The 25,680-nt window shown below is 37.4% G+C and overlaps 2 protein-coding genes across 3 annotated transcripts in view; one reads left to right on the top strand and one right to left on the bottom strand.

The window, feature by feature from the left end:
* Positions 1-14,634: 14,634 nt before the first annotated feature.
* Positions 14,635-19,623, top strand: SERPINA10 (serpin family A member 10). Its single transcript, XM_013941003.2, has 4 exons — positions 14,635-15,364; positions 16,584-16,857; positions 17,604-17,751; positions 19,432-19,623. The coding sequence occupies exons 1-4, from the start codon at positions 14,656-14,658 to the stop codon at positions 19,621-19,623; spliced, it is 1,323 nt and encodes a 440-aa protein (XP_013796457.1). The 5' UTR covers positions 14,635-14,655.
* Positions 19,624-23,095: 3,472 nt separating this feature from the next.
* PPP4R4 (protein phosphatase 4 regulatory subunit 4) overlaps positions 23,096-25,680 on the bottom strand; it is a 73,715-nt gene continuing 71,130 nt past the window's right edge. For both annotated transcript variants that reach the window (XM_013940712.2, XM_067294922.1), the window contains one exon: positions 23,096-23,633. In XM_013940712.2, coding sequence (XP_013796166.1) covers positions 23,609-23,633 — 25 coding nt within the window. In that variant the 3' untranslated portion in view covers positions 23,096-23,608. The remainder of the gene's footprint in view (positions 23,634-25,680) is intronic.

Here is a 25,680-nt window from a genome sequence, read left to right as displayed (position 1 = left end):
GCTGTTGCCAACATAAGCTGCAGCACATGCATAACTAATTACTAAATTGGTCCTTGCCTGAGCAAAGACAGTTATACCCACAGCCTGCTCAGCAGAGGAATGCAGTTATGTCATTACACAGCTGCTTCATATGGAGAGTGTTTATGCCAGTTCCCCTGAGCAGCATGAGTTGTACTGTCATAAGCACAGCTGTACTGGTATAATTGCTCCTACATGGAGTCTCTCGCTGGCTCAGCTCTCTCTCAGTGAAAGTCAAAACCCATAACATCACAGCTGGTCTGGACACAACTAGAGTAAGAGCTGATCTGGTAAGTCAGGTAAGTATGAGCATCACACAGAGGAGAGCAGGGGACAATATGTCTGCCCCTGCAGTGCTAGCTAGCAGGGAAGCTGTGAATTTTTGCATGGCTTCACAAGTTAAAAGTTTGGTCAAAAATGCAGAATCAGTTGCATTAATTTGCAAAAATGATTATCTTTGATGAATAAATCCACCTTCATATTACAACTGTATGCACACAAGAACGATGTTCTGCTAGGAGCTAAAGGATTAATTTAAAGCTATATAGTCCTAGAATGAAAATTTTCTGTACAGAAACTTTTATTCCAGTATAAAATATCTTTTTTCATTTGTCACTTGGCAAAGAGTTTAAAGTCAACCAAGAAGTCACTCTTATACTAGAATAAAAGTCCACACAAGGATTTAGGGTAGTAAAATTTTTCCGTCATAGTTCTACTGGATTGTTTCCTCCTGTAGACAGCCCTATGTCAGTCAAATTATACTGACACAATGATAAAACATATCCATATTGAAAAGACTTAAGTTAATTTTCCTCTTTTTATAATTGCAATGGTCTGTATTTTGCAGGTTTCTTTCTTCAGAAAGGGAAAATGTCAGTTCTCTATCTTTTAATGTTCTCCTTTAGTGCCTCTGATGTGTCTGCTGGAAAACTTCCACATTCTGCAGCCTACCATGTTACACATTACCTAGGAAGAACAATTTCATAAGGTACATAATAGCAGGAGTTTGAACATCTAAGCACATGCTCACATACGGTCCACATTACTCACATACAAGTCTGAGAAGGAGTTGTGACGTGGCCTCCGGAGTGTGTTAGAAGTACAGAGCACAAACTCACTTGCTTATACAATCTAAACGGTAGGGAGTACAGACAATTTGAAGTATTACCAAATCTGATCTACTACAAATGCCAAAGTATGTCCAATAACTACATTCTCACTAGGAAGTGACTACAGAACACCTTTGGACCCAAGCTTAGATCTTCCTATAAGGACATGATACAGCCAAGGTATGACAGCTATGGTCAAGCCAAAGACAGGAGTTTGGGTGGCAAGGGTATGAATTATGGTTCTCACTGTACCAAAATGTGTTCTGCAGTGCTTTCCTCCCTTGATACAGATTCAGGAATTTCATGCTGTTACTGTACTGGCATTTGCAAGACCAATTGTTTTTTTGCTGGTCAGAGAGAGCAAAGTCTTGTTAAATACAGTCACTCAGTCAATAAAATGTAGTTGAAATATCATTTTCACCCTCCTTTTATCTTCTAGTAAACAGAAATGTTGGCTGACAAGAAGTCTGACCACAGGACTGGCTTTCCTTTAGAAGGACAATGACTGTAGTTTGAAGACACCGCTGCTCACTGAAGAATAACGGATGGTGAATTGTAATTTAAACCTCCTGTCAATGCAAATGCTTCTATGGTCATTACAATGCCAAAGTGAAAAATGAATACCCCCATCAAAGGCAAATTATATGATGCAGAAATCTCACATTCATTCTATAATTAACCACTGACTATGGTTACTATCATTCAACATGCAGTGGCTTCATTGGGATCCAAAAATTGTTTCCTTATATGGGGAGCAAAATAGGTGCTTTCAGTCAAAAATGACTAAGAAAGAATAAACTGAAGACTCTAGATGAGACCTTCTGGGAGGTAGGAAGGATGCTTTGGATGTTTTCAGTGGCTTAATCTGATCTGGCCACAGACACTAGACGCTGAAGTTAGACTGTTCCCATGCTAGAAACACCACTCCGTTTAAAGGAATATATAATACAGTGTATTGCAGGCTCTTAGAATCTTCAGTTTGGTGCAAAATCATGACTGCAAGAGACTGGGAATCTTTCCAAGAAACAGCACATAGAGCAATGCTGGATACATTGCCTATGGCAGTAGCATGGAAAAGATTAACCTATAGCTGGATCTTTACAGATGCCCTGACAGTGAAGGTGCCTTAAGCTGGCCCATGATTCATGTTCTCTGGGATCACAACCTTCTACCCTAAGTGAGTTAGCGTTCAAAGAGACTGGGTTGCCAACGCTAACAACATGGCAAAATGTGCTCACTAGCCAAGGAACAGAGCCTTGAATGACCAGTTTCGCTTCATAAAATCATAAAGTCTTGGGTCAGAAGCGACTAGTTTGATTATCTGTTCTGGCTATCTCTATGGCAGAAGCTGCAGGATTTCACTGAGTCATGTCTTCATCAGCTCATACATTCAGTATGAGAATACTAAGCATAACACGAAATCTCAGGAGCAATCATTACCAATCTGCTCTAAATGTGAAACTCTTTGACTTTGGTGTGTTATTGCAGGAATCCCCTCTACCAATCCAAAGAGGAACACCTTGATGTACTAGCTGCTTGGATTAGTCTCAGAGAGCACCTTATACAACATCTCAGTTCAAGCATGGGGCAAAACGAGAGAAGGACAGTGATGCACAGAGCTGCCTTGAGACTTTGCAGCTTCTGTCAGCTTTTAGGCTCAAAGTTGTTTGCCAAGAAACACCAAGGCACTGCAGAGGCTGAAGGACCTGTGAGAATTCAGATAGTGACACAGCCTCTTATCCTGGGCTAGGATCTCTAGATAGCTTCTAGTGCTGCCAATTGGCCAGGCCGAAACTAGGAGCAGGTTCTTCATGGAGAAAGTTTTAAGTACTGAAAAAGTAACAACCGCTAATATGTATCACTAAGAAATGTAGTTGTGAACTAAAGAACCTGCAGTGAGTTTGGGTGGGGTGGGCTTTGGTGGTCCTACCATCACTGAAGTACTCGTAGAAGAGACACTGAACCACAGAATACTTTGGGTTGGAAGAGATCTCTGAAGACCATTTGGTCCAACTCTTCACTCAAAGAAGTGCCAACATATAGCAGCTTGCTTAGGGCCTTGTCTAGCCAGGTTTTGAGTGCCTCTGAGGATGGATACTATTTCTGAGTTCTGTTCAGTAAAGTCTCAGCTTCCTACTACCTTGACTGTTTTGCTCTTCTTCTCCCCTCCTTCCAGTTGTCCTATCACCACCTAGGGTGTAGATAAATGTATTAAAACTATTCAGCTTGCACATATCACACTGCTGTTTGTCATCAAGTAAGCGAATATTAAGATTGCTTTTACCTCCAACACACTGATGGGCTTAACTTACCAGCGCAAGTATAAATATCAAAACCTAAAATATGTAATTTTATTTGCATATAAAAATAGTTCTCTGATCTACAGAATCAGTGAAACCTGGTTTCCATAGTGTCTCTGTGGTTTCTCTGATGGCTAGCAAAGACAAGCTCATCAGCTCCTCCCACAGTGCAGGCTGTAAAAGGGTCTCTGTCCTAGAGCAGGTGATTCAACTTTGTGAAGTTTGTCTGAATTTGGTATGTTTATGGTTTGGGTTTTTGGGGGGGTCAAATTTGGATGCAAATAGCGAATACTTTCAAAATGTATAAAGGGAAATGGGGAGGAGGGGGGGAGAGAGAGAGAGAAAGAGAGAGAAAATGAGACAGAGAAAATATAACCTCAATTTCCTTAAGAAAACAAGTTGAAAACCACTTGGTCACAACTGCAAGGTTGGATGGCACTTTGGCAAGAAAATATAAGGAACTGGGAAGACCAACCAAGTGCTGTAGTTCTCTAAAGGGAGCCTGTCAAAAGAACTAGGAAATTTCCACACAGTTCCTGCCAGGAATGAGAGAGATTCACACACTCTCTCCATTTCCCAAATATTTTTTTTTCCTGATACAAATATGATTCTCACTAGCAATCTATGTGCACCCTTAAATTTTTTTCATTCAGAAATGAGTAAGGTTGCTAAGTGACATTAGCACTTAAATCAAGGAAATGAATAATTAACACTTCATATCTGGCACCGCCCACATATTAAATGTAATATAATATTGAGATATAAAGAAAATCAAATTTCATCCAGACACAGTTCATAGACAAGGGTTGTGGTCCATCTAAGTATTTCATTATTCAAATATCTATTCTTACGGGAAGGAGCCATTGGATATATCTGATACAAATTTTTCAGCTGATAGTGGATTTTTCGTACTTATGTCTGTTTCTTGAAAACTATTATTATATATTTGATTGAGTGATAGACAGTAAGGATATAATGTCTCTGGATATCTCTTTATATGTAGCAGTGTGTAATTTACCATCCTTTTAACCCTTCATTCCCATTTTTTCTGCTTAGGTTTCCATTTAATCTCACAAGAACTAAACTGTTGTCATATGGCAACTTCATGTAGTGTTTGAGGAAAATTTTCTCATCTTCCTAGAGATTTTTTTATTTGCCTTTCCTTCTCTACTTTATTTTTATTGTTTGCAGGTAAACTCAGACACCATCTTTAAAAAATCTCAAGAAGTGGGACTGTTCACAAGATCAGCAAATGGAGATGTGAAGAGAAGCACATGGATATTGACTTGTCTCTTTGAAGCCCAGGTTTCGTAAAGCACGTAAACAGAAGTTTAACTTGAAACAAACATACTAGGTACTATGTGAAACAGCACATGTGTAAATACTTTGTGAAAGCACAGCCAGGCAGATACGTACTTTCTCTACAAAGCTAAAAGTTGCCTTTGAATAACCACCGCATGCAGCCTACTTGAAGCCCACGCTCAAACCTTGCAGTTTGAGAACAAGTACTAGACTGATGAGGTTACTGTATTTGATGCCCAGGCTAAAATCAAAACAAGCAAAAACAAGCAAACAACAAACAAACAAACAACAACAACAAACAAACCAAAAAAACGCCACAAACCAAAACAAAAAAGCCAGCTGTTCGCTATCCATTCTGACCAGCGTGGCTAATGCCAGCTTGCACACATTTGGTACTTTGACTCAGTAAACCACAGCACATTTCACAAGTGCAGGAGAGCATCTTTTGCCCCTCTTTTACAGAGGCCAAAGGGCACAGATTTCTTGGTTACGCTAAGTAATTGCTTCAGGCCAGACAGTCAAAGAGTGCAAATCACAGGAACTTAACTTGATTCTGCAACAGTAAGAAGATCCATGCACAGTGCATGTAAACACAGAACTTGGATAAGGCATAGTGGGAAAATACATTGCATTCCAAGTTCACATGATTGGAAGTCATTGATGCAAATATTTTCTGCAACTTTGCAGATAAAATTATGACTTCTTTTTTCCCATAGACATACTAATCTCTAAGATGCTTTGTAATTACTACCTTTAAATTTGATTCTTTTAGGAACTTAAGACAGAAATGCACTTGCATTTCACTTCATCTGGAGAAACTTTGAGATGCCCTCCCAGGAGGACAGAAATATCTTACAGCGATGGTTGTTAAGGTTTGTGTTCTGAGGCAGGACTCCAGCAAGCAGGAGAAAAAAAACTGCATAAGACAGAGAAGGGCAGAAGTCCAAAACATACAAAATTCTTTTTCTTCCCATTTGGGAAATAAAGGTTCTGATGACACCTGCTGGCTCCATGGGGACTAGACAAACACCAAACAGCACCTGCTCCAGCTCTTGAATGCTTACATGTAAAAAAGCAGGTCAAATAAATTGTTGAGAATAAAAGTGTTCCTTTGCTATCAGTCAGAGAATCATAGGAAACAAGGCTAGGAGTGACTTTAAAAGGTCATTTACTCCCTCCCCTGGAACAAGGCATGTTTCATTATATTTTTCTCATTCCTGATGGATGTTTGTTTAACCTATTATTGAAAACTCCTAGTATTTCTCCAGACATATTATTCCAGTGTTTCATCATCTTCACATTCCCTATAAAGGCCTCCACTGTTAATATCCTGTTAATATCCTGTTAATATCCTATTAACAAACAATTATCACTTTAATTATGCAGTTCAAGACAATTAGACTATTCTTGACTATGAAGTAGAAAATATAGAGGAGATATTTCAGCCCTATGTTATGAAATCCTACTGTTTTACTGCTTTGTCCATCTGGTATTACTAAGCACAATAACCCACTCAGCCCACCCCAGGTGAGGTGCTGGAATACGCACATTTCAAAGATGCTTTCCCAGCAGGAATCCTCCTAATGCAGCATAAATAATTGTATAACTCTAGTTCTCTAGGTAAATGGTCAGGCCTATAAACAGTGTGGGTATGGAGCCATCAAGATGTTTGTAGCCAGCTGATTTCAATTATTATAAGCACCCTTTGAGTGTGAGAAGCAGCAGCCACCTTGAAGAATCACCTAGTTGACAAACTAAGTATGTTCAAGAGGTTGCATAAAGAACTTTTATAACTGTTGGAACACATTAGTTTATATTTTATGGGTAATTTCATTGTGATATTTTGTAGAAAAATAATACAAATCCTTGCAATTCATCTTTGTGTATATCTCCTGCATTATTCCTGGTGCACTTCTACTTTTAGTCTAAGAAATGTCTTAGAGGTTAGATCATGTTTAGCTAATAGGATACCCAGCCCCAAATATTTTCCTAAATTAATACTTTTTACCTTAATTCTTCTCATCACACTCCAGACCGGACAGAATTTCTGACTGATCTCAACCAGCTTCATCAAGCCAAAGGTAAATATTGTGTGTCTACATGTGAGAAACCAGATGGGTAGCAACTAGCTAAAATAATTATAAAAATTCACAGGACATTGAGTGAAATGTATTTATTTGGTTATTACTGGAAGAGGCCCTTGTTTGATGCATAGCAAGGACCACAGTTCAAAATATCTCTCATTGGGATCCTGGTACAAAGACACTTAATTACATCACCATCTTCATTCCCAGAACCTGATCTCCTGTTCCTGGGATCATGCCCAATATATAGTCATTTGAGGCTGAGCTGTGGCTGTGTTACACACTAGCACGGTGTGTGAAACAGTGTCATTACCTAAAAAAGCACAAAAGTTCTTTGCTAAGGACCTTATAATTGGAAGGAACCATAATTAGCATAGGGAACCTATGAAAAGTCCAAATACAAAATACTAAGATGCCCAGCTGCTCCGCTCTGACTGAAGGCTTCCTAAAACAAACTGAAGGAGATAAGGAAAGTAGCATCACTCTGGGGAGAGGAAAAGCAGCCACTGCAGCAGAGGTGTTGCCAGCCCCAAACGAAGAACTGCAAAACGATAAAAGAAGTTCATAACAGAGATCCTCTGAATATTTGGAAGCAAGAGAAGTTGTGTCTGTCTCTGCAGGGTCCACCTCCACCCAAGACTCACAGGACCTCTGGCCAACAGATTGGTGAGAACCTGGACTACATGTCACTGCTCAGTTCTGCAGTTGTACCTGCATCCAAAAAGCTTGTCTGTTAGAGGAACAGCAGTCTTTATTTCAGCTGCTGACTTCTCAGCTGCCTATTGCCCAGGCTTAGCACTGCGACAACATTGTACTGGCAAAAACTAGCAAAGATGCAACTGGGCAACAACATACGTGTATTGCTACTGCTTATTTTGGTCACAGGGGTGGTTTTGCTTTAAACTGAAGAAAAATGAGATTTCACCAGGGTGACATACTGGTAATTCTCTCCTAGTAAATCACTCTTAGAATATGTATAGTTTGGCAGAGTGTTACCCATATGTTGTGTGGTATTTTACTGCTCAAAAAGCTCTGTTGAATACATGGGGCTACTGACAACATAAATAGTATTTGGTGGGAGGAATAAATTACTCCCAATAGTGTGAGAAGGATACTCTCAGCAAGGTGTTACCAAGCATGAAAAACTAGCATGGGCTTCATGAGTGACTATGGAGGAAAATAGTTCTCTCAAAACTCTGTATACAACCAAATACATCTTAAGCAGCCTCCTTTTTCTTCCAGATAAATTTCTTCCAGATAAAAGATGTGTTTTATATCATGCAGAAAATATTTAACTGAGCTATTCAAAGATTTTAGGATCTCTTTAAACCTTCTTTTTCATCATCATCTATACATACGACTTCAGCTTTTGAGTATCAAATATCAGTGTTGTTACCAGCTTGACTCAGGCAGAGGTTCCAGTGCTGACCATGCATGTCAGAGTCCTGGAGTGAGGACTAGGATGAGGCTCAGTGCTAATAACAATGCTAATTTTGATGAGAAAGCACAGCAGCTGGATATGTTTAGTATACACCAGGCTTTCCTTGTATTGTCTCCTTGGGCCACATCCCAATACAACAGTCAGCAGAACATGCACAGATTTAGTACCACATTGCAGTGATGAAGTTTTTTCTTCCATATCAGATGCAAATTTCTTCCATGCAATGATTAGAAATTGGAATTCTAAATCCAGTTGAAATGACCACAAAAAAATATAGACTAGAAATTAGAAGAAAATATCTAGTCACCAGAGAAATGAAGTTTCTGGAGGCATGACAATGGAGCTTTTTATATTTGGAGAAGAGGTTGTATGATGCTAGGATATGGCCTTAACTCAGTTACCCAGTCTTATGTTCCTCCGTTGCTCTATCTTTTAATACAATGTCTGTACTTGGGGCCTATTATGACAAGGATTGTTTCTAAAAGACAGAACATTTTAAAAGGATTTAAATCCCTAAAACGAGACTGAGGCAGAGTTTAGGTACCTAACGCCAGTGACCATTCACTTCTATGTTGAACTTCTCAAGTGCCTAAAACCCACAAGTGCTCTCCAGTAACCTGGCCTGGAACGCCTCATTCTTCAGCTCGTGCCAGAACTGCTGCCCCTGTGGCTGGACCCAGCAGCACAGCTCCACCACCTCAACTCCACCCTTTAGCAGGCGTTGCTCTGGAGCACCACCACCACCCTCTGATAGGAGCAGCCTCCACACCAGGCACAGCAGCAACAACTGCTTTCATCAGACAACACAGTTTCTGGAGAATGTGCAGGCCCTAGTCTCTCCTCTAAGAGGAATGGCCTAATTGCAGGGCTAGAGTGCTGAAAACATCCCTACAAATGCACTGTATCTGCTCACTGCCTCCCTTTTCCTTCCCTTTGTCCCCCACCCGCCACCTCAGTGAATACTGATCTATTCTTTTGAAAATCGCATATTTAAACAGGATTGGATACTGCTTCTGACACTAAGCAGCTTAGAATTTGCCTGTAAAATAATGTAGGTGATTGGATATGTGGGTCCAAATCCTGTCAGAATGCAGAAGAGCTTGTGCACAGAGTTTACTGTTCTCCCATTTCTCATGAAAGATATAAAGTATTTACTGGAATATAGCCCTCCCTCATTATGCCATTTATGGGAAACACAACACTCAGTGTTTAGAAGTCAGTTAATTTATAACAGAAAAAACAGATTATTACTCTTTGGAATAGCAAATATTTGTCGCAGACCTATATGGGGCAGTTGTCTTCATCCATTTTTTAGAAGTAGTTGAGTGAGAAATGTAAAAGAGGAGCTACCTAATTGGTAAGACAAGTTTTACATTATGTCATATTGCAGAGGGGAGGATTTTTATATTAATCAGATATTTTCTAGATGAAATGTTTAATTTAAACAGTACTAGATTTTAACCAGTATTCTAACATTTTAGATTTTTCTCATGCTATAATGTCTTTGAAAGAAAAATGCATTTGAGCAAGAAACTTCTTACTTTGAGATCTTAGGCTACTACAAACAATTATTTCTTAAAGTAAAAACAGTATTGACTTGTTTCTACCACTTTATTTTGCTTATATATTAATGAACTGTCTATTCTGCTTGTAAAGTGTGATCTCTAAAGTTAGTAATAAGTTTCACTAAAGTCTAAAATTACAAGCCTTTCTATATGTGCAAAAATATCTTTTCATTGTTGCCAAGACTGTTTTTCCTATCCTAGATGACATGCTGTCTTTCTAACCCTGTTATTAATAGTGAATGACAAAGTTCCTCTACTTTTAACTTTAAATTGTTGCAATCCTCAATTTGCAGTGAATGTTTAATGTAATTGTGAGGTTCTTATTCCTGTGATGTTCATAGCACACCCAAATCAGCAGTATTTGTGTACGCTTGAGGAAGCAGGAATATTTCGTTGAGTGTTGAATGGTCTGGCACATGACTGTAAATAAGGATTTCTGGGTTTGTCCCGTACTTTCAGTTTGAAATCTATTTGTGTTAGGAAGGCAGAGCCATCTGGAAAGCAGCTCATCACGTTCCCCATTCAGTTCCCTGACATCTCCAGGTGTGGGATTTGGTGGACCTCCTGAGCCAAGTGCCTGAGCCAAGCACCCAGACCTCTCAAAATGAGATGCAACAGTGATATCTGCCAAATGCAACACTGTCAGATACTGCAGAGCAATTGCACTAGCCACAAAAAAGGAAGGGAAAAGCTGTTTCTCTGCCATGTCTATTGAGCGGTTAGGCCCAATGCTCTGTCAGGAGGACTCTAGCGATTGGAGCAAGCCCTTCCTCCGTAACTCAATACTATAAAAGGCAAAATTTCCCAGTCCCTGTCTCTTTGCTAAAGCCGACTCTGTCTGCGTCCAGGAACATCTCTTTGAAGGAGGGAGGACTCCCTGAACCAAACCCCCCTACACACATTTTCAGATCCAGAGAAGGTCATTTGTTGCTGGGGCAGGCACAGGATTGCAGCAGCAACAGCACAGCAGTCCCTTCCCACAGAAGTGGGTCTACCTAAGGAGCAGAGCTGCCTTGCACTTACTATAACAGCTCTTACCTGCTCTGCTGTGCTGTCTGACAAGGGAAACTAACTACCCCAACCCTGCAGATTTTGTTGGTGCATCATCCGGCCAGTGAGGCAGGAGCCGAATTCAAGTAAACCCCTTGCCTATTCCAGCCCTGCAGAATCAGACCTCCCAGGTGCCACGAAGACCCCTGCACAGGATCTGAGTGGTGGGGCCACTGTCTGGAGCTGAAAGTGCTGTGTTTTCAAGTGAGATTTGGGGATTACCTCAAATGCAGGATAAACAAGTATGAAGATTTTCATGATCTGCATCTTCAGCCAGAAAGGACATTGGGAATCTCACTGAAAATAAAGCAAGAATTAAAGGAAAAAAATATTCACAACTGCAGTGAACTGTGTATTTTACTATGTTCCCTAGCTGACATGCACTTGGGATGAGGCATAACATTCAAGGATTTCACTGCCTCTTGATTAAGTCATTACAGCCCATCTGTGTTACACCAAGTACAGAACGTGACCTCTTATTTCAAAAGAAAATATCACACCACCTGACTGCCAAATACACCCTGTGACTTGGCACCCAAATGTACATCAATGTACTTTTTCAGGACTAACTCCGACAGCCTGAGTCAGGCAACTGTGAAATTCAGTTAACTTCTGAGTAAATGGCAATCAAATAAAGCCAGGTTTCCCCTCTGCCAAATCATAAATTATACAATGACCATAATTTGCTGTTACAGATCCTTAACTACAAAGGAGTAGTTAATAGTTGCCATGTGTTTTCTAGATAGTTGAATCACTTACTACTTTAATGATGGTCCATATAATCCATCTTTCCATCATCTCTTTTATCTGTTCTCATGGCATTGCTATGTAAAAGCATTCCATGCAGGCTTGGTGGTCTTGAACATCCTGTTTAATTTACAATGGGAAAATGCCTCTCCAAAGATTATAGCCATTCAAGATTTTTCCATAAGAGAAATTCTACACTATGCTGTATAGGAGATAAATTCATGTATTGCTTTTTAATGTTTCACCTACTTTTTTTGTATAATGTCTCAAGTCCATGCTTAAAGGACAGCTGGCTCTGTGAAAGAAAGATGAGCACCTTTGCAGTATATGACTGAAATGTGCAAATTTACACAAATGAAGTTTGATGCTAAAGTTTGCCTAAGGCCTTCTGAAAAATGTGTCCAGTTCTCTCTGAAGGTTTTGTTGGACAGACCAGACTTTGTATTAATTGTGCTCAGAAAGCACAACTTGTTTAAAATACTTTACTTTTATGCACAGAAAAACTGTTTCACCCTCATGCTATTTGACATTGAAACACGGTATTTTCAGGAAGGAGATGTCACTGACAAGCCTGCTTCATCATTTGCTGAACAGAGAAGTATAAAAGAACAGGGAATCCTATGACGTGGTCAGGAGAATGATCTGCATGAAATAATAAACAATGTATATCAGAAGGATGAAAAGAGAAATTAAATGATGAAGGGCAAGCATTCTTCATAATGATATTGTATTCTCTGTCCTGGGTCTCATAAACTTTTCAGGGCTTGGTAAGTATAGGCAGTAATATGGAATTTCATGTGGACTTACTAGAAAAAGACATATGAACCAGGCTGTTGACAAGAGCACAGTAACAGCTACAGCATCTTGCTCTATGTAGATACTAAGGTTAGAACTTCAGACTTGCTCTCTTGTTGAGCTAGAGACTGCCCCTGTTGATCCAGCCACATATTAGGATGGTATCAATAGGGATTCCAGTTAAAGGTGGCTGGGCATGACATCAGCCATAACGTTTCCTTGTGTTTACAAAACCTAGTATGTCTTAGCAATATTTATCTAGGCTCCTGCAGAACTTTGACCTTCTTTCTGACATTACTTTTGGCAGCGGACTGCCAATCAGATTCACCGACAAAAATTTCCTATGCCTAAATTCTTCCTGTTTCTCCAGGCTCACAACAGTACACTCCGTCACATTTGTAGAAATACTTCATCAATTGCTTATACACAAAGCCGCAGATGTTTTGTTGTTACTAAACATAAACAAGATAGTTGTTGTTTTATTCTTGTCATGATAGTATCTGAAGTCCAACTCTTCACCAGTCTATGAACACAATATATCAAGGAAAAATTTGACAGGACAAGAGCTATTATTACAGATACCATTAAAATCAGGAACATCTCTCGTTTTTCCCCAAATGCAACTTTTTTGTAAGTGAATCAAAGAGCAAAAGAAAGTATAAAAGCACCCAAGTCTGGGTTCCTTAGAGCACAACAATCTTTCAACAACAGTCAATATTCTGGAAAGGATATATTTACTTGGCAGGGTAAGAGCTTCTGGTGTCACATTAACATTAGGATCCCTCTTTTCCTTCACATGAGAAAGACTGCTCATCTTTACTAAGTGTTATTACTATGGAGCTGACTATTATGCTATGGCTACCTTATCTCAAAACAAGACTTTTCACTTATTTAGATGAATGAATGCGTAAAATACCCATGGGCACAGATTATGCCTTGCCTTAGTCCAGCTTTGTACAAACTATAAATCAGTGGAGTTAATCCTGATTTATTCTGATGAGTTTGGTTTAAAACAGCCTTTTTCAAAGACAGACTATTTTTGTCTGATTTTAATTTTCTACAAAAGTAGAAAAATATATACTTCTAGAGAATTTCTTCTGGGAAAATAAGGCATAAGTTTCATGGTAAAACTCAGTTCTTCAAAGTTTTCAAAAGTAATTTGCAGTGTAGAACTCTTGTATTCTCCAAGTCACTTCTGAAATATTTTTTTCAAAAATATTTAAAAATTTAAACAATATTTTTCTACTTGTCTCTTGTAATTTATCATTTCTGGAACAAAACCTAGTGGCTGTAGTTGACTTTTGTATAAAACACGCAGATATTTAAGTGTTTAACATAACACTTAACATAAGTAACATAAAGTACTTTAACTCTCAAAAAGTAGGTTGTTTTCTGTTTTGGCTTTTATCATACTCAAAAATAAGGTAGTTTTTGTGCTTGTGCTAAGTATTTTTTTCTAAGGAGTTGAATTGAATCTTGTTGATATGGCATATCATTAAAATAAAACCGGTAAGGTAGCAAATATTAGAGAGAAGCATTTCTAGGAAAAGGATGGAAACTATTTGAGTGTGGCAGGCTGCAACCATTATGAGGGAATAGATGGACCCCATGAGAATGTGCAACCATGATTAAGATACCTAACATGGGGAACAAAATGCACCCACCAGTGCCAACGAAGAGGAAAAAGGGAGCTACAGGTCTCTTAGCTCCTCAACATATCATCATCTGTGTTTTCTAGGAATAGTCTCTTTCAGAGTTGTCCAGGGAAAATGTCATTTTCCAACACAATTTGCCTAGAGATCTTGTGCTTACAGATGACATCAATTTCACATGGAGTGAAAGGTGTTACACGTGTCCAACAAATAGATTCCCCATCTCTGAGCTGGATATCTTACTTGAAATTTTGGGTTTGATTTTGTTATAGAATTATAAGTTAGAATGGGAAAATCAGTGAAATTCTTCTGGAATGAACCACTGATAGCATATGGCACTGTGCAGAAGATCATGTTTCTTTTGGATCCACTTACTAACATTGGAAACTTCTCTCTTTCACTGATTTGACTGTTTAGGTAAGAACTAGGTCTTATACTGTCTACACTGAAGAGTCAGGAAGACCACCTTGCTACATCCATGACCTTTTGCATTGTGAATTAAAGAATGAACTAAAAACAAAAGTCATTGATGGCGTTGCTTTTTTTCCCTCATTTTCTTTACTAGGAAAAAAACTCACTACTAGATACCAACATGAAAACAGGAATTTATCTACTTTTCTTATGTGAAGTATGTGTTGAAATCAGCAAAGCTGACATCAAACCTAAAATTCCAAAGGAGGAAAAAGAGGAGAATTTCTTACAAAGAAATAAAGATGTCAATATTTCTGAGGAGTGGGATCAGCATGAAAATGTCTCTAAATCTTTTGAAAAGCAAGTCCTTGAAGAATTCACTCTTTACAACTTCACTGAAAAGACTGCAAACTTTGGATTTAATCTCTATCGAAAAATTGCAATGACACATGACAAAAATGTGGTCTTCTCTCCCCTCTCTGTATCAGCTCTTATGGCTACATATATGTTTGCAGCCAAAGGGGAAACACACAGCCAAATTGTAAAAGGCCTAAACCTCCATGCTTTGAAGGACAGAGAGAATCAGCATTATTTACCAGCCCTGTTTAAACAACTGAAAGATAACATCACAATGAATGAAGAACTACTTCTTGTGCAAGGTACTCTTTCTTTTATCCAAAAGGACTTCAGACTCAGGGAGTCTTTCCTCAATTTATCTAAACAGTACTTTGATATGGAATTCCTGAGTGTGGACTTTCAAAACATCACACAGGCAAAATTTGTTATAAATCAAAATATTAACAAAAGGACCAAAGGAAAGATCTCAGAGCTTTTTGAAGACCTTGACCGCCATAATAAACTACTACTTGTGAACTACGTTTTCTTTAAAGGTAACGACATTTTATTTTGCAAAATGATTATTTATGAGAAGAAACAACACTCTGACTTCAGTTACATTAGAGGAAGTTTAAATAAATTCAGATGTCCTGTTTTGCCTCCATCCCCATTGAGATTTACTTTCTTCTTCTATTATATTTATCTAATAGTAAAAGATTTTTTATGATAGGGAACCCCAAATCTTCTACACTTTCAGGGTGAAGGAAAGAAAGAGCCATGACGTGCAGAGTGTGTTCTGTGGATGGGAGTCCTCTAGTGTCAATATGTTGTGTCCCTCTCCCTGCTGTTGAGATCATTTTGACTGCTGGTTTAGCAGACAGACAAGGGACTCACAAGAGATGTCCTGCTTATGGCAAGGAGCAATACCTCACATTTTACTCAAAACAGCCATACAGAAAGCAGCGACACCTGGTCAGGTAAAAAGCAAAGATGAGGAGCTAGAATGACAAAGGGGAAAAGAGGAATGCTGTGCAAAGAACCCACAACCACAGCTACTACGTGAGGAAGAAGTCCAAGGCAGTCAGCAGATACCATCCAAGGAAATTCTGCCAAAATAAACGCACATGTGAGAACAAAGAAAATTGTAGCCATATAGCCTCTCTAGGGATGAAATTTATTCTTTTGGATTTATAAATATGCAGTTTGATGAATGCCAAGGTTCCTTTTCCTGGCAGAAAATCAGAGAAGACATATAAATGGTTGTGGCTGAGTTTGAAAGCAAACATAGAGATCAGTATCATTAATACAGAAGAGGTCACATTCCAGAGCACCTTATAAGACACTGTGCTGCAAAAAATTGTACATTTATTTAAAAAACAGGATGTTAAACAGCTGGTAGAGATTTTTAGATAAGGTGGCACGTTAATAAAAGACGGATGTTCGTATGGCATTCAATAAACAATAGGGATATCAGTTCTGAACTTGACTGGCAACTAATCAGCCTCAGAAAAGAGATTTTCCTCCTTTCCCTGGCGAATGAAGTAGTTTATTTTGTGCATTATTGTTTTTTTTCCTGAGGTAAAAAAAGTAATGCATATATACATTAAATAAATATGCATGAATATACTGCAGTTGTCATCCACTTATCCCAAACACAACTGATAACCACTTCAACTAGCTACAAAAAGGATTCTATGCATTTTTAAGGGTTTCTGAATATTGTTCTGAATAAGTCTGAATGCACATAATTATTTCATTTCTTTCTTTTCTCAGGCAAATGGCTCTATCCATTTAATTCCAAATTCACAGAAATTGAGACTTTCCACATAAACAAATACAGAAGTGTACAGGTACCCATGATGTTCAAGTCAGATAAAGTTACTTCAACTTTTGATGAGAATTTAAGATGCAATGTGATAAAGCTTCCCTACAAAGGGAAAGCCCACATGCTGGTTGTCATCCCAGAAAAGGAGGCAGATTACATTTCACTTGAAGACCATTTGACAACAGAGCTTGTGGAAGTATGGCTTAGAAATATGAAGACCAGGTATTGCTTCTTGTTCTTTGACATCTGTTGCCTTTAACGTCTTTATGTCTATTGCAGCAAAGCAAGAAAGCAAAATAAAGATTAGCTGGTTTTCCTAATTCATTTAATATGCTGGCATCTCTGTGGCATTAAGCATCTACAGTGGAGAGGCCATTTTATGATCTACCCACATCTATGGGCAACTGTGGTATGAAACCTTCTACTATTAGCGCATCACTTAAGTCTGTGATTCATCTCAGTAAGAAATGTCTGTCTGTCTGAGGGCATAGTCAATTTAGTCTTTCCAAATTCTTCCTTAGGCCCTAAATCTCCCTAAATTTAGCACTTCCAGGCAAACTGCAAAATAAATCAATATTTACAGTGTATTTATGAAACCCTTCCTACCAGTGGAAACCCAGTGTAACAGGATAAATTTAAACATGAAAATGTAAAAATAAAATATTCCTGTGAAATGAGATTTCCAAAGTGACAACCCTTTCCACTGGTTAATAAATTACTGTGTCACCCTGGTATCAAGGCACTGGAACTACTGGTGGAAATATACAGAGAAGGAAATGATTTCTAGCATCTTTAGCAATTGACAAATCAGAGATTATATTCTGCCAATCTAAATTCCAGCAGAGAGACTTTAGTTTTTGCCCCTAGTGGAGGATATTTGGATAGAGTTTAATCCCTGAGTAGTCTGCATTCAGCAATAAAGCGATTGCTACATAGCCTAAGCTTTTGTTGATTTTTTTTTTAAACAGAAAAGTGGATATTTCATTTCCCAAGTTCAAACTAGAACAAAAATACAAAATGAAGAAATTGCTTCATGCTCTAGGAATTAAAAATCTCTTTGCACATACAGCAGATCTTAGTCATCTCACAGATCAAGGATATGTAAAAGTTTCACAGGTAAGCTTTTTAAAATTATTTGCTATTTGGCTTGTAATAGTGACTAATAGGCCCAGCCAAGATAACGTCATATAAAGATATAGTGACACTATTAGGAAAGGACTTCCTCTGCAAAGTATACGGAATGTACACACTTTAAGCACAGTATGGATCCCACTTCAAGGATGAGGTGTGTATAACTAAGGGGCAGTTATGTTTCATATATGCTCAACACCTTTCTCAGACTAGCCCATCACAGGAAGAAAGTCTTGCCTCAAGAAGCACATAGTTTACAGAGAAGCAAAAAACCCCCAAAAAACTGAACAAGAAAAGCACTGTAAATAACAGTCATTGTAAATGACAGAGCAGAATTGATAACCTAGGAGCAAAACTCTGGGAGAGACTTTTTTTCAGAAAGAACACTTCTAAACTACTGCTGTTGTTGCTACAAGTCTTCCCACACCAACTTATCACAGAACCCTTTGATTGTGATTTGCCGAAACTGCTAATAGGTGGTGTCACAAATAGTTCCACACACATCTCAAAAAACTCTAAACCCTGAACTAGAGTTGTTCAAAATTGTGCTGGTTATGTAGTCTTAAAAAAAGTTACCTGAGAAAATGTAGCATTCTAAGGAAAAACATTAAAAGGATAAAATTGCAGTGAGGTTCAGTTTAGTATAAACTTCTGGAAAGTACAAAGGCAACCTGCAGCACTTTCCCCCCTTCCTTTATATTATATAATTATTCTTTGCTGTTTCTCATCAGTTAAAATTCTGATACTATAAACCAATCACACTTCAATAGTAGCTGCTAACTGATATCAGAAGCAATATATGCATCAGTTGACAAAGCGCCAGAGGAACAACCTTTCCCTGTGAATCATGCTAGCCTGCTTTATTACTTAAGCATATTTAGCAGAGAGCTTGACACTGGCAAGTCCTTCAAGCGTCTTGACATGAAGTCATTTCTAGAATAATTGAGTTCTGGAGTTAGGAATCCATTAACTGATCAGACAGTTCACCAATAGAGACCCAAATACAGGGGATGTTCTCAGAGATATATGCAGGCTAAAAGAACAAAAAGGGAAAAGAATCTGACCTTGCCAGGCTGTCTTAGAGTGATTTCTGTGGGAAAGGAAGGTCCTTAGCCCAAATCAGGATTGTACCCCATAGCTGTACATACTAATAAATATAAGAAGTAGAAATATACAGGAATAAAACAAGACTGATGCATTTACCTAAGCTGTCACAGAATGAATGGGGAATGCTATATCCAGCCATTCAGTGTTTGTAATTAATGAAAATGCACCTCCCACTTTTGAGAAAACTTCTCTCTCTGGGAGAGACTTAGGAGTGCACGCTAGGTGTAAAAGAGGAGCACCATATAAGTGCAATGGTTGCTTCATGTTACCAGCTGCAAGAATAATACCTCTAAGTAATGTCTATGCTCAGAAACATGGAAAGATCACAATGATACCTGAACTAGTAAGTATTGTGGTCATATATCTGTATCAACTCTTCTGCTTCTGAAGTAGACAGCATATGGGTCTACCAGTAACAGACAGTGCTAGCTTGCACAGACCTGCCTATTTTAATCTCTAATAGAGGCCCACTTCAGCTGAATGTCTGGCCCTTTGAAAAACATTCTTCATGTTAGCATTTATTTCTGCCATTTAAATTATTTTTATATTGCATTTCAGGTTGTCCAAAAGGCAGTAATTGAAGTGGATGAAAAAGGAACTGAGGCAACAGCAGCTACTGGGTCAGAAATAACTGCATTCTCAGTACCTCCTGTCATTAAAGTGGACCGACCATTCCTTTTTATGATTTTTGAAGAAACTTTTAAAACATTACTGTTCATGGGCAGAGTGGTTGATCCAACAGAAATGTGAATAAAGGTAATAGTTTCCATTCCATGGTATATGACAGGTTTTATTTTTATTTTCTTCAAACTGTTGATTTACATTAGAACAAAAAGACAGTGAAATATGAAAATGTGAAAAGCTGTTTTGTATCTCAAACTAGCAATAGGACCTCCTATTAATATTTTATTAATGCCCAAGTCACAAGCTTGCTTCACTAAGATACTAAGTGACAGAAATCTGTTCAAAAGTTACAAGTTATTTTCCAAGTTTCCTGAAGTCCCTTCTAGCAGCCATCTATGAGTAAGCTTAAAATTAGATTCTGGGGTGAATTTAAAATATTGCACTGTATCATATACAGGTATTGTATTTATATATGCAAGCTCAGCAAAATATCAGAGTTCATATGCATTCATCTTTTATTCATTTAATTCTCCACTGAAAAAGGAATCCATCACTTTTGACATAAATCTTTAAGTAAAAAATAGATCCTTGAAGAAAAAATAATCAAGTTGTAAACAAAAATTCCTAAGAGGTTCGCATTTATTTTTAGTGCAATTAGAAAGTGAACTATCAAAATGTGTCTTGTAAAACCTACCATGAACATTTAGGAAAAACAGAACTGATCTTTCAAAATTCGACATTTTAGTGAGAAGTCTGAATGAAAACCAGATTCATATGCCCAGAAACTCAGAGTGCTCATTCCCAAACACTGCAGTTCGATATTCCTCAATGTTATTTTCTGTTGCAATGACACTGGTATCAGTGTTAACAGACTTTTGCCGCTTATGAAAACAGAAGCTAGATCAAACCCTAAAATAGAATTTACAGCCTCTGTATGGAGATCTTTATTTTATTACTATAGAAATGAACTCTGTATCTTTTGGGAGGGTGGCTTTCTTTCAAAGTGTTTATTCAGAGTATCAAGTCATCTCATTCTCCCAGGGTACATGACATGCCTGCTTTTAAAATACTCTTTCTATGAAAGGAAAAATCTTTCTGAAAAACAATTTAGGTATTCTCTACCTGGAAAATTTGAACCTGTGCTACTTCATAACATCAAGCTGGGCCTCCCCCAGAAACAGAATTTCTACATGTATTATCATTTCGATACCAGGGAGAACTACGTAACAGGACTCCAGCTAAAAGACAGACTTTGGTAGGAAAAAAACATGCCTCCACAAAAGGGGAATAAATCCATTCAGAGTGGAACCTAAAATAAGAAAGCTACTTCCAAAACATTTCAGACAAATATTTCTAAGAACTAAATGTAATTCACCTTATTCAAGCAGTGCAGAGATTTTAGCACAATGTTTAAAGAAAAGACCCATCTTTTTTTAACATTTAGTAAATTTTAATTAAAAAATAGGGTCCTACATTAAGTCTGAAACAATGCAAAAAGCTATTTCTGACTATATAACTAAAAGATCTAAGCATTATTCTGCTTGCTTATACAGCTTTCACAAAACAGCTGCCCAAAAGGGGGCAGAAGAGTTTTCAAAATCACTTGGCACAGAAGCTTCAAAGGTATCTGCAAATGCAGACAGATGAATCCACAAGAGAAGAACTTTCACAAGGCCCAGAGAAGATACATTTGCATTACAGGGTAAAGTTGATCAACAGCTCTAAAATAACGACCTCAGTTACTATAGAAGTCTACTCACAGCAACCCAGACAGTGTGCAAGCCAGTCACAAAAGGATTTACCAGGCAGGTTCTGGCATCAAAGCAGACTGCTAAGGTGTGTCTAACCTAACTCCAGATTGCAGCATGACTGTACCAAAGAGAAAGAGGAGAATCACTCATCCTGCCAAAGAATCATTAATAGGAGGAATGTCGTTAGAGAACCACAAAATTACCATTGTGCAGCTGATCTCCAGCTGTTATTCTGAGTTGAAGGTAAAAATAATGCTACGAAGGCTTCGAAAGTACTGTTGCTGTCCAAGAGAATTAACAAGGAACTTAAGGATGCAGATAATAAGCAGCCAGATAAAAGACTGTCGGATTGGAGGTACGTAGTGCAAAGGACTGACAAAAGTCTATATAAGACACCAGGAGCACTGTACACGGAAGATGTGTAGACCAAGAAATGTTTAAATTGAGCATTTAAAAATTATATAGCATGAATTTAATACATGGCTAGGGTTAGTGAGTGGAGCATGTGTGATTAGCATTAAATAAATCGATCAGTTAAAAAGTGATAGACAAACGACAACCAATAAGAAATGCATGACAGACTTTATACAGAACTCATAAAATGCTTACAAAAGGCTTGGATTCAAGTTTCTGAACTTGATAACTGCTTTATGTTACTGTAATAAAGGCACCTGAGTGCCAAATACAGTTTTGAGTCCTGTTCTGTGGCTGGGTACTGATTGAGCTTGGTCCCTGGAAGAAAGAGGACTGCATACAGACTGAGCATGTTCTTCTGGCCCATGGGTGAGCCACTGTACCTGGTATATTGAATTAGTTGTCCCTGGGGAATTGGGAAGTATGTGTTTTCGTTAATGAGAAAAAAAAGCTAAAGATGGAAAGAGCCAGTATAGGAGGTTTGTGTATCCGCATCAACATTGCACATCAAAAAAATCATAACACTCAAAGATGCTTTTAAAGAAATCTGTGATTTACAATATCCTATGCCAAGCTGCAGAACAAACACTGAAAACTTGAGTGTTTCCACAGATCCGAACAATGCCTGTGAACAGAGACTGATACTACACCTATATCCAACCACAGTGTAAGAAAATAAACAATTCAGAGTAAAACAATGCTAGATCCAAAGACACATTTTGTACTTCATACAAGACAGCATAAATCTAGCATTATTTAAAATAAATACCTTCTATAGGTAAATGTCTTTATTTTTATGTTATAAAATATGACTGAGAAAAAAATAGTTTTTTCAAGAACATGCATGTACAGCATTGTCCTAGGTTTTATTTTGAGTAAATTATTCATTCATTTTTTTTACATTGTAAAAAGTAACCACACACGCATATGCATTCACAAATCAGATCACCTTTATCATACATCAATAGATTTTAAAAACAGATATTTCTGATATCAATATAGTTATGCTGCTTTCATTCTGAAATAGAGAAGCTGACAATAGCTTCAAAGGCTCTTTCTCAAATATTGGCATAAACAGAACTTCTTAAAATAGAATTGCATGTTTTCCACAAACAAATTTTGATAGAAACGTTAGCATTAATACAAACAAATGCAGATGATATCGCTGAAGCATGATAGCTTGCAATAACAGCTAATTAAAAACTGGAGTCATCATTATAAATTATTAAAGTGAAAATACAATCTGAAATACCAAAAATTAGGACAAGTATTTATACAACAAAACTTATGAAATAAAACTTTTTTTAATATCATCTGGAGATACCTGCTTTCAGATTGTGTTGAAACTTATATGGGATTTTTACGAACTTTGCTTAGTACTTGTAAAAACATTACCTCTAAATTCACAGCACAATGCTCCTAAAGTGTGTGTGTTTTTTTTTCTTTTTTTTTTTAATAGCTTGATCAGTTGTTCTGAATTTTGGTCTTAAATAAGATTTGAAGTTTCTTTGAGATGTGGGATTACTTTTTCATATTCGTAACAATTTATTCTATTTCTTGCACAAAACATGGATGCTAAGAATTGCTAAAATTGTAAATAAGTCCAATTAAGTAATGGATATATGTATTCTAAATCCAAGTATTTGAACTACAAAGGCATAATTGAAGAAAAAAATCCTGTCTCTATAGCTGCAGTAGTTAAGAGCACATTGCTAAAGTTGTATTTCATAACATTTCACTACAACATTGGAATTCTGCAACCATTACATTATTTATATGAACATATTTTACAACTTAGGATTTTATTTAAAAGATAAAGGTTTTAACATTGCAAGATGCATTTAGTCACTCCAGGCATTATAGAGTCCCATCTGTTGCTCCTGACTTATCACACAAGGACGGTGCTTCCAACAGTCTTTGGTTTCCTCCTTTTTCTGTCAGAAGATCTAAGAGTTTGATTTTCTGTTTTTTCTTCATACAAAAGAAGAAATACAATATGTTGTTGCTATATTATTAAATAACAAATCATAATAAAGTGCAATTGTGTGCAACATTTTAAGGTAAAAGTTAGCTGCTCTACTTTAAAAATTGCTCTACTGTAGCCACTGAAAAAGCCAAAGGACTCATCTTGAGGGCATTCTCCACAGAAAGGTGCATTTCTCCAGTAAGTTTGCTACAGAAGGTGGACTTTAAGATAATGTAGAGATTCCCCTAAGTGGGATAGCTAAGGTACTAGAAGCAGTCTAGTCATAGCTAGAAATAATGCCACAAGTATCCAGCCTGACCCATGGTAAAAAATGACAAAATCCTGGGAAAGTGGAGAAGGGGAAGAGAGAGAAGTTTAGAGGTCCTTACAGTGTTATTTCAAGCTCTTCTACTGACTATCCTGCGATCTGGGCAATTTCTGCACTTATCATAGCCCTAATTTTTTAATCTTTAGAAATGCTGTTCTTCAGCTTTGCAAACTTGTGGCTATGTTTACTAACCAATGTTTGTAATGGTCAGAGATCTTTGGAAGAACAGCACTTACTTTCAGAATTCTCTGGAAATACTGGTTTTCATCAGTATTTTAGAATACGATTTATAAAGGAAGATACCGTTCTGTTTCACCCCTTAAAAATCGCCGATGGAACCTATTGCGGTAATATACCAGCAACAAGACATCTGTTAGCTTCACCTTGGAAATGGAACCCAAATCACATTCCATTCCCACCGGATTTCAGAACTCTTTCCAGCTTAAATGGCAGGAGGAAAACATGATTAGAACCTTAAGTAACCAAGTCAAAGTGTAGGAGATCTCTGACAGAACTATCTCACCTCGTGCTCTACTTCCTAAGCAATTATATGACTGGATGAAAGACACTATTTAAGGATACTAATGTGAATCATTGTTACAATGGTCACACATCAACATGGATATATTAAAGATCAGTTGTGTTCATCTTATAAAATACTGGCACCAATTATATCATCAAGAAATTGATTTCAATGCCACAGTAAATCTGCTCCAACTTTTTACAGGATGGAGTCCCTCATTCTTGAAGTTAACTTACATTGTTTTGATTGAAAGTGAAATAAAATCAGGCACTACCTGTATGTCTAGAGACAAGAGGCAAAATTCATAAATGCTGTCTATAAAGCTGGATATTTTTATTGATGAACCTATAAAGTATAGAAAAATGCTAGCTTTTTACCAATTGCATATTGGAATCAGTTAAATTACATTAATGTAAAACGAAGCAAAATAGTAATTCTTATCCTAAAAGAAAATATCTTAATCTCTTAAAAATGAAAACATAAAAGAAGATAATAAAGCTAAACAGCATAATAATACAAGATTGGACTACTTTATGGAACTCTTAATGTTTATGAATCATGTCAATTTCTGCACATGATGATCCATGGTCTAACACTGTCAACTCTTTAACAGAAAATCAGATCAGTACATGTTTTCTCTGCAAATTGACTTAAGTAAGGTCTCTTGTGGGCTGAAATACTTAACCAATGCTCTTTTGGATTCTTTCATATTCCATAATGTGCTTAAAATCAGATGCTCATCTCTTCTGTGATTACACCATTAAGTTATAAGGGTGCAACTTCAGCATAATTCCTGCATTTTCTGTTTCCTGAGTATTAGGTAAAGCCTATTAAATCACACCAAAGCTAATGGTCATTTTCCTGTTATCTGTTTGTGGGCATTGAATCAGGCTTTACTGAGAATTTTTTTTATGACATATATATTATTTTTAAAATGAGGGAATACTTTAATCTTCACACACATTTCTGTTATAGGACAAACAAAATATTTGAACTCATGAATATATAAGTAAAAACCTCAGTTCTGCACCAAATTTACTTTGGTTTTTGGAAAGTTCCTGGAACAGCATGAAAAATAAAACAAAAAAAATGTTCATCTCTATAAGCTGCATTACACTTGTCAAATGTGAACAAATGTGCATATGCACCAGCGCAGTTTTATGGAAAAAAATAGATTTAGGCAATTAAATATTATTTGGTC

Source organism: Apteryx mantelli, chromosome 4, assembly GCF_036417845.1.
Source record: "Apteryx mantelli isolate bAptMan1 chromosome 4, bAptMan1.hap1, whole genome shotgun sequence".
NCBI lineage: Eukaryota > Metazoa > Chordata > Aves > Apterygiformes > Apterygidae > Apteryx > Apteryx mantelli.
Note: the sequence above shows the minus strand (reverse complement) of the source record. Positions and strands in the feature narration are given on the sequence as shown.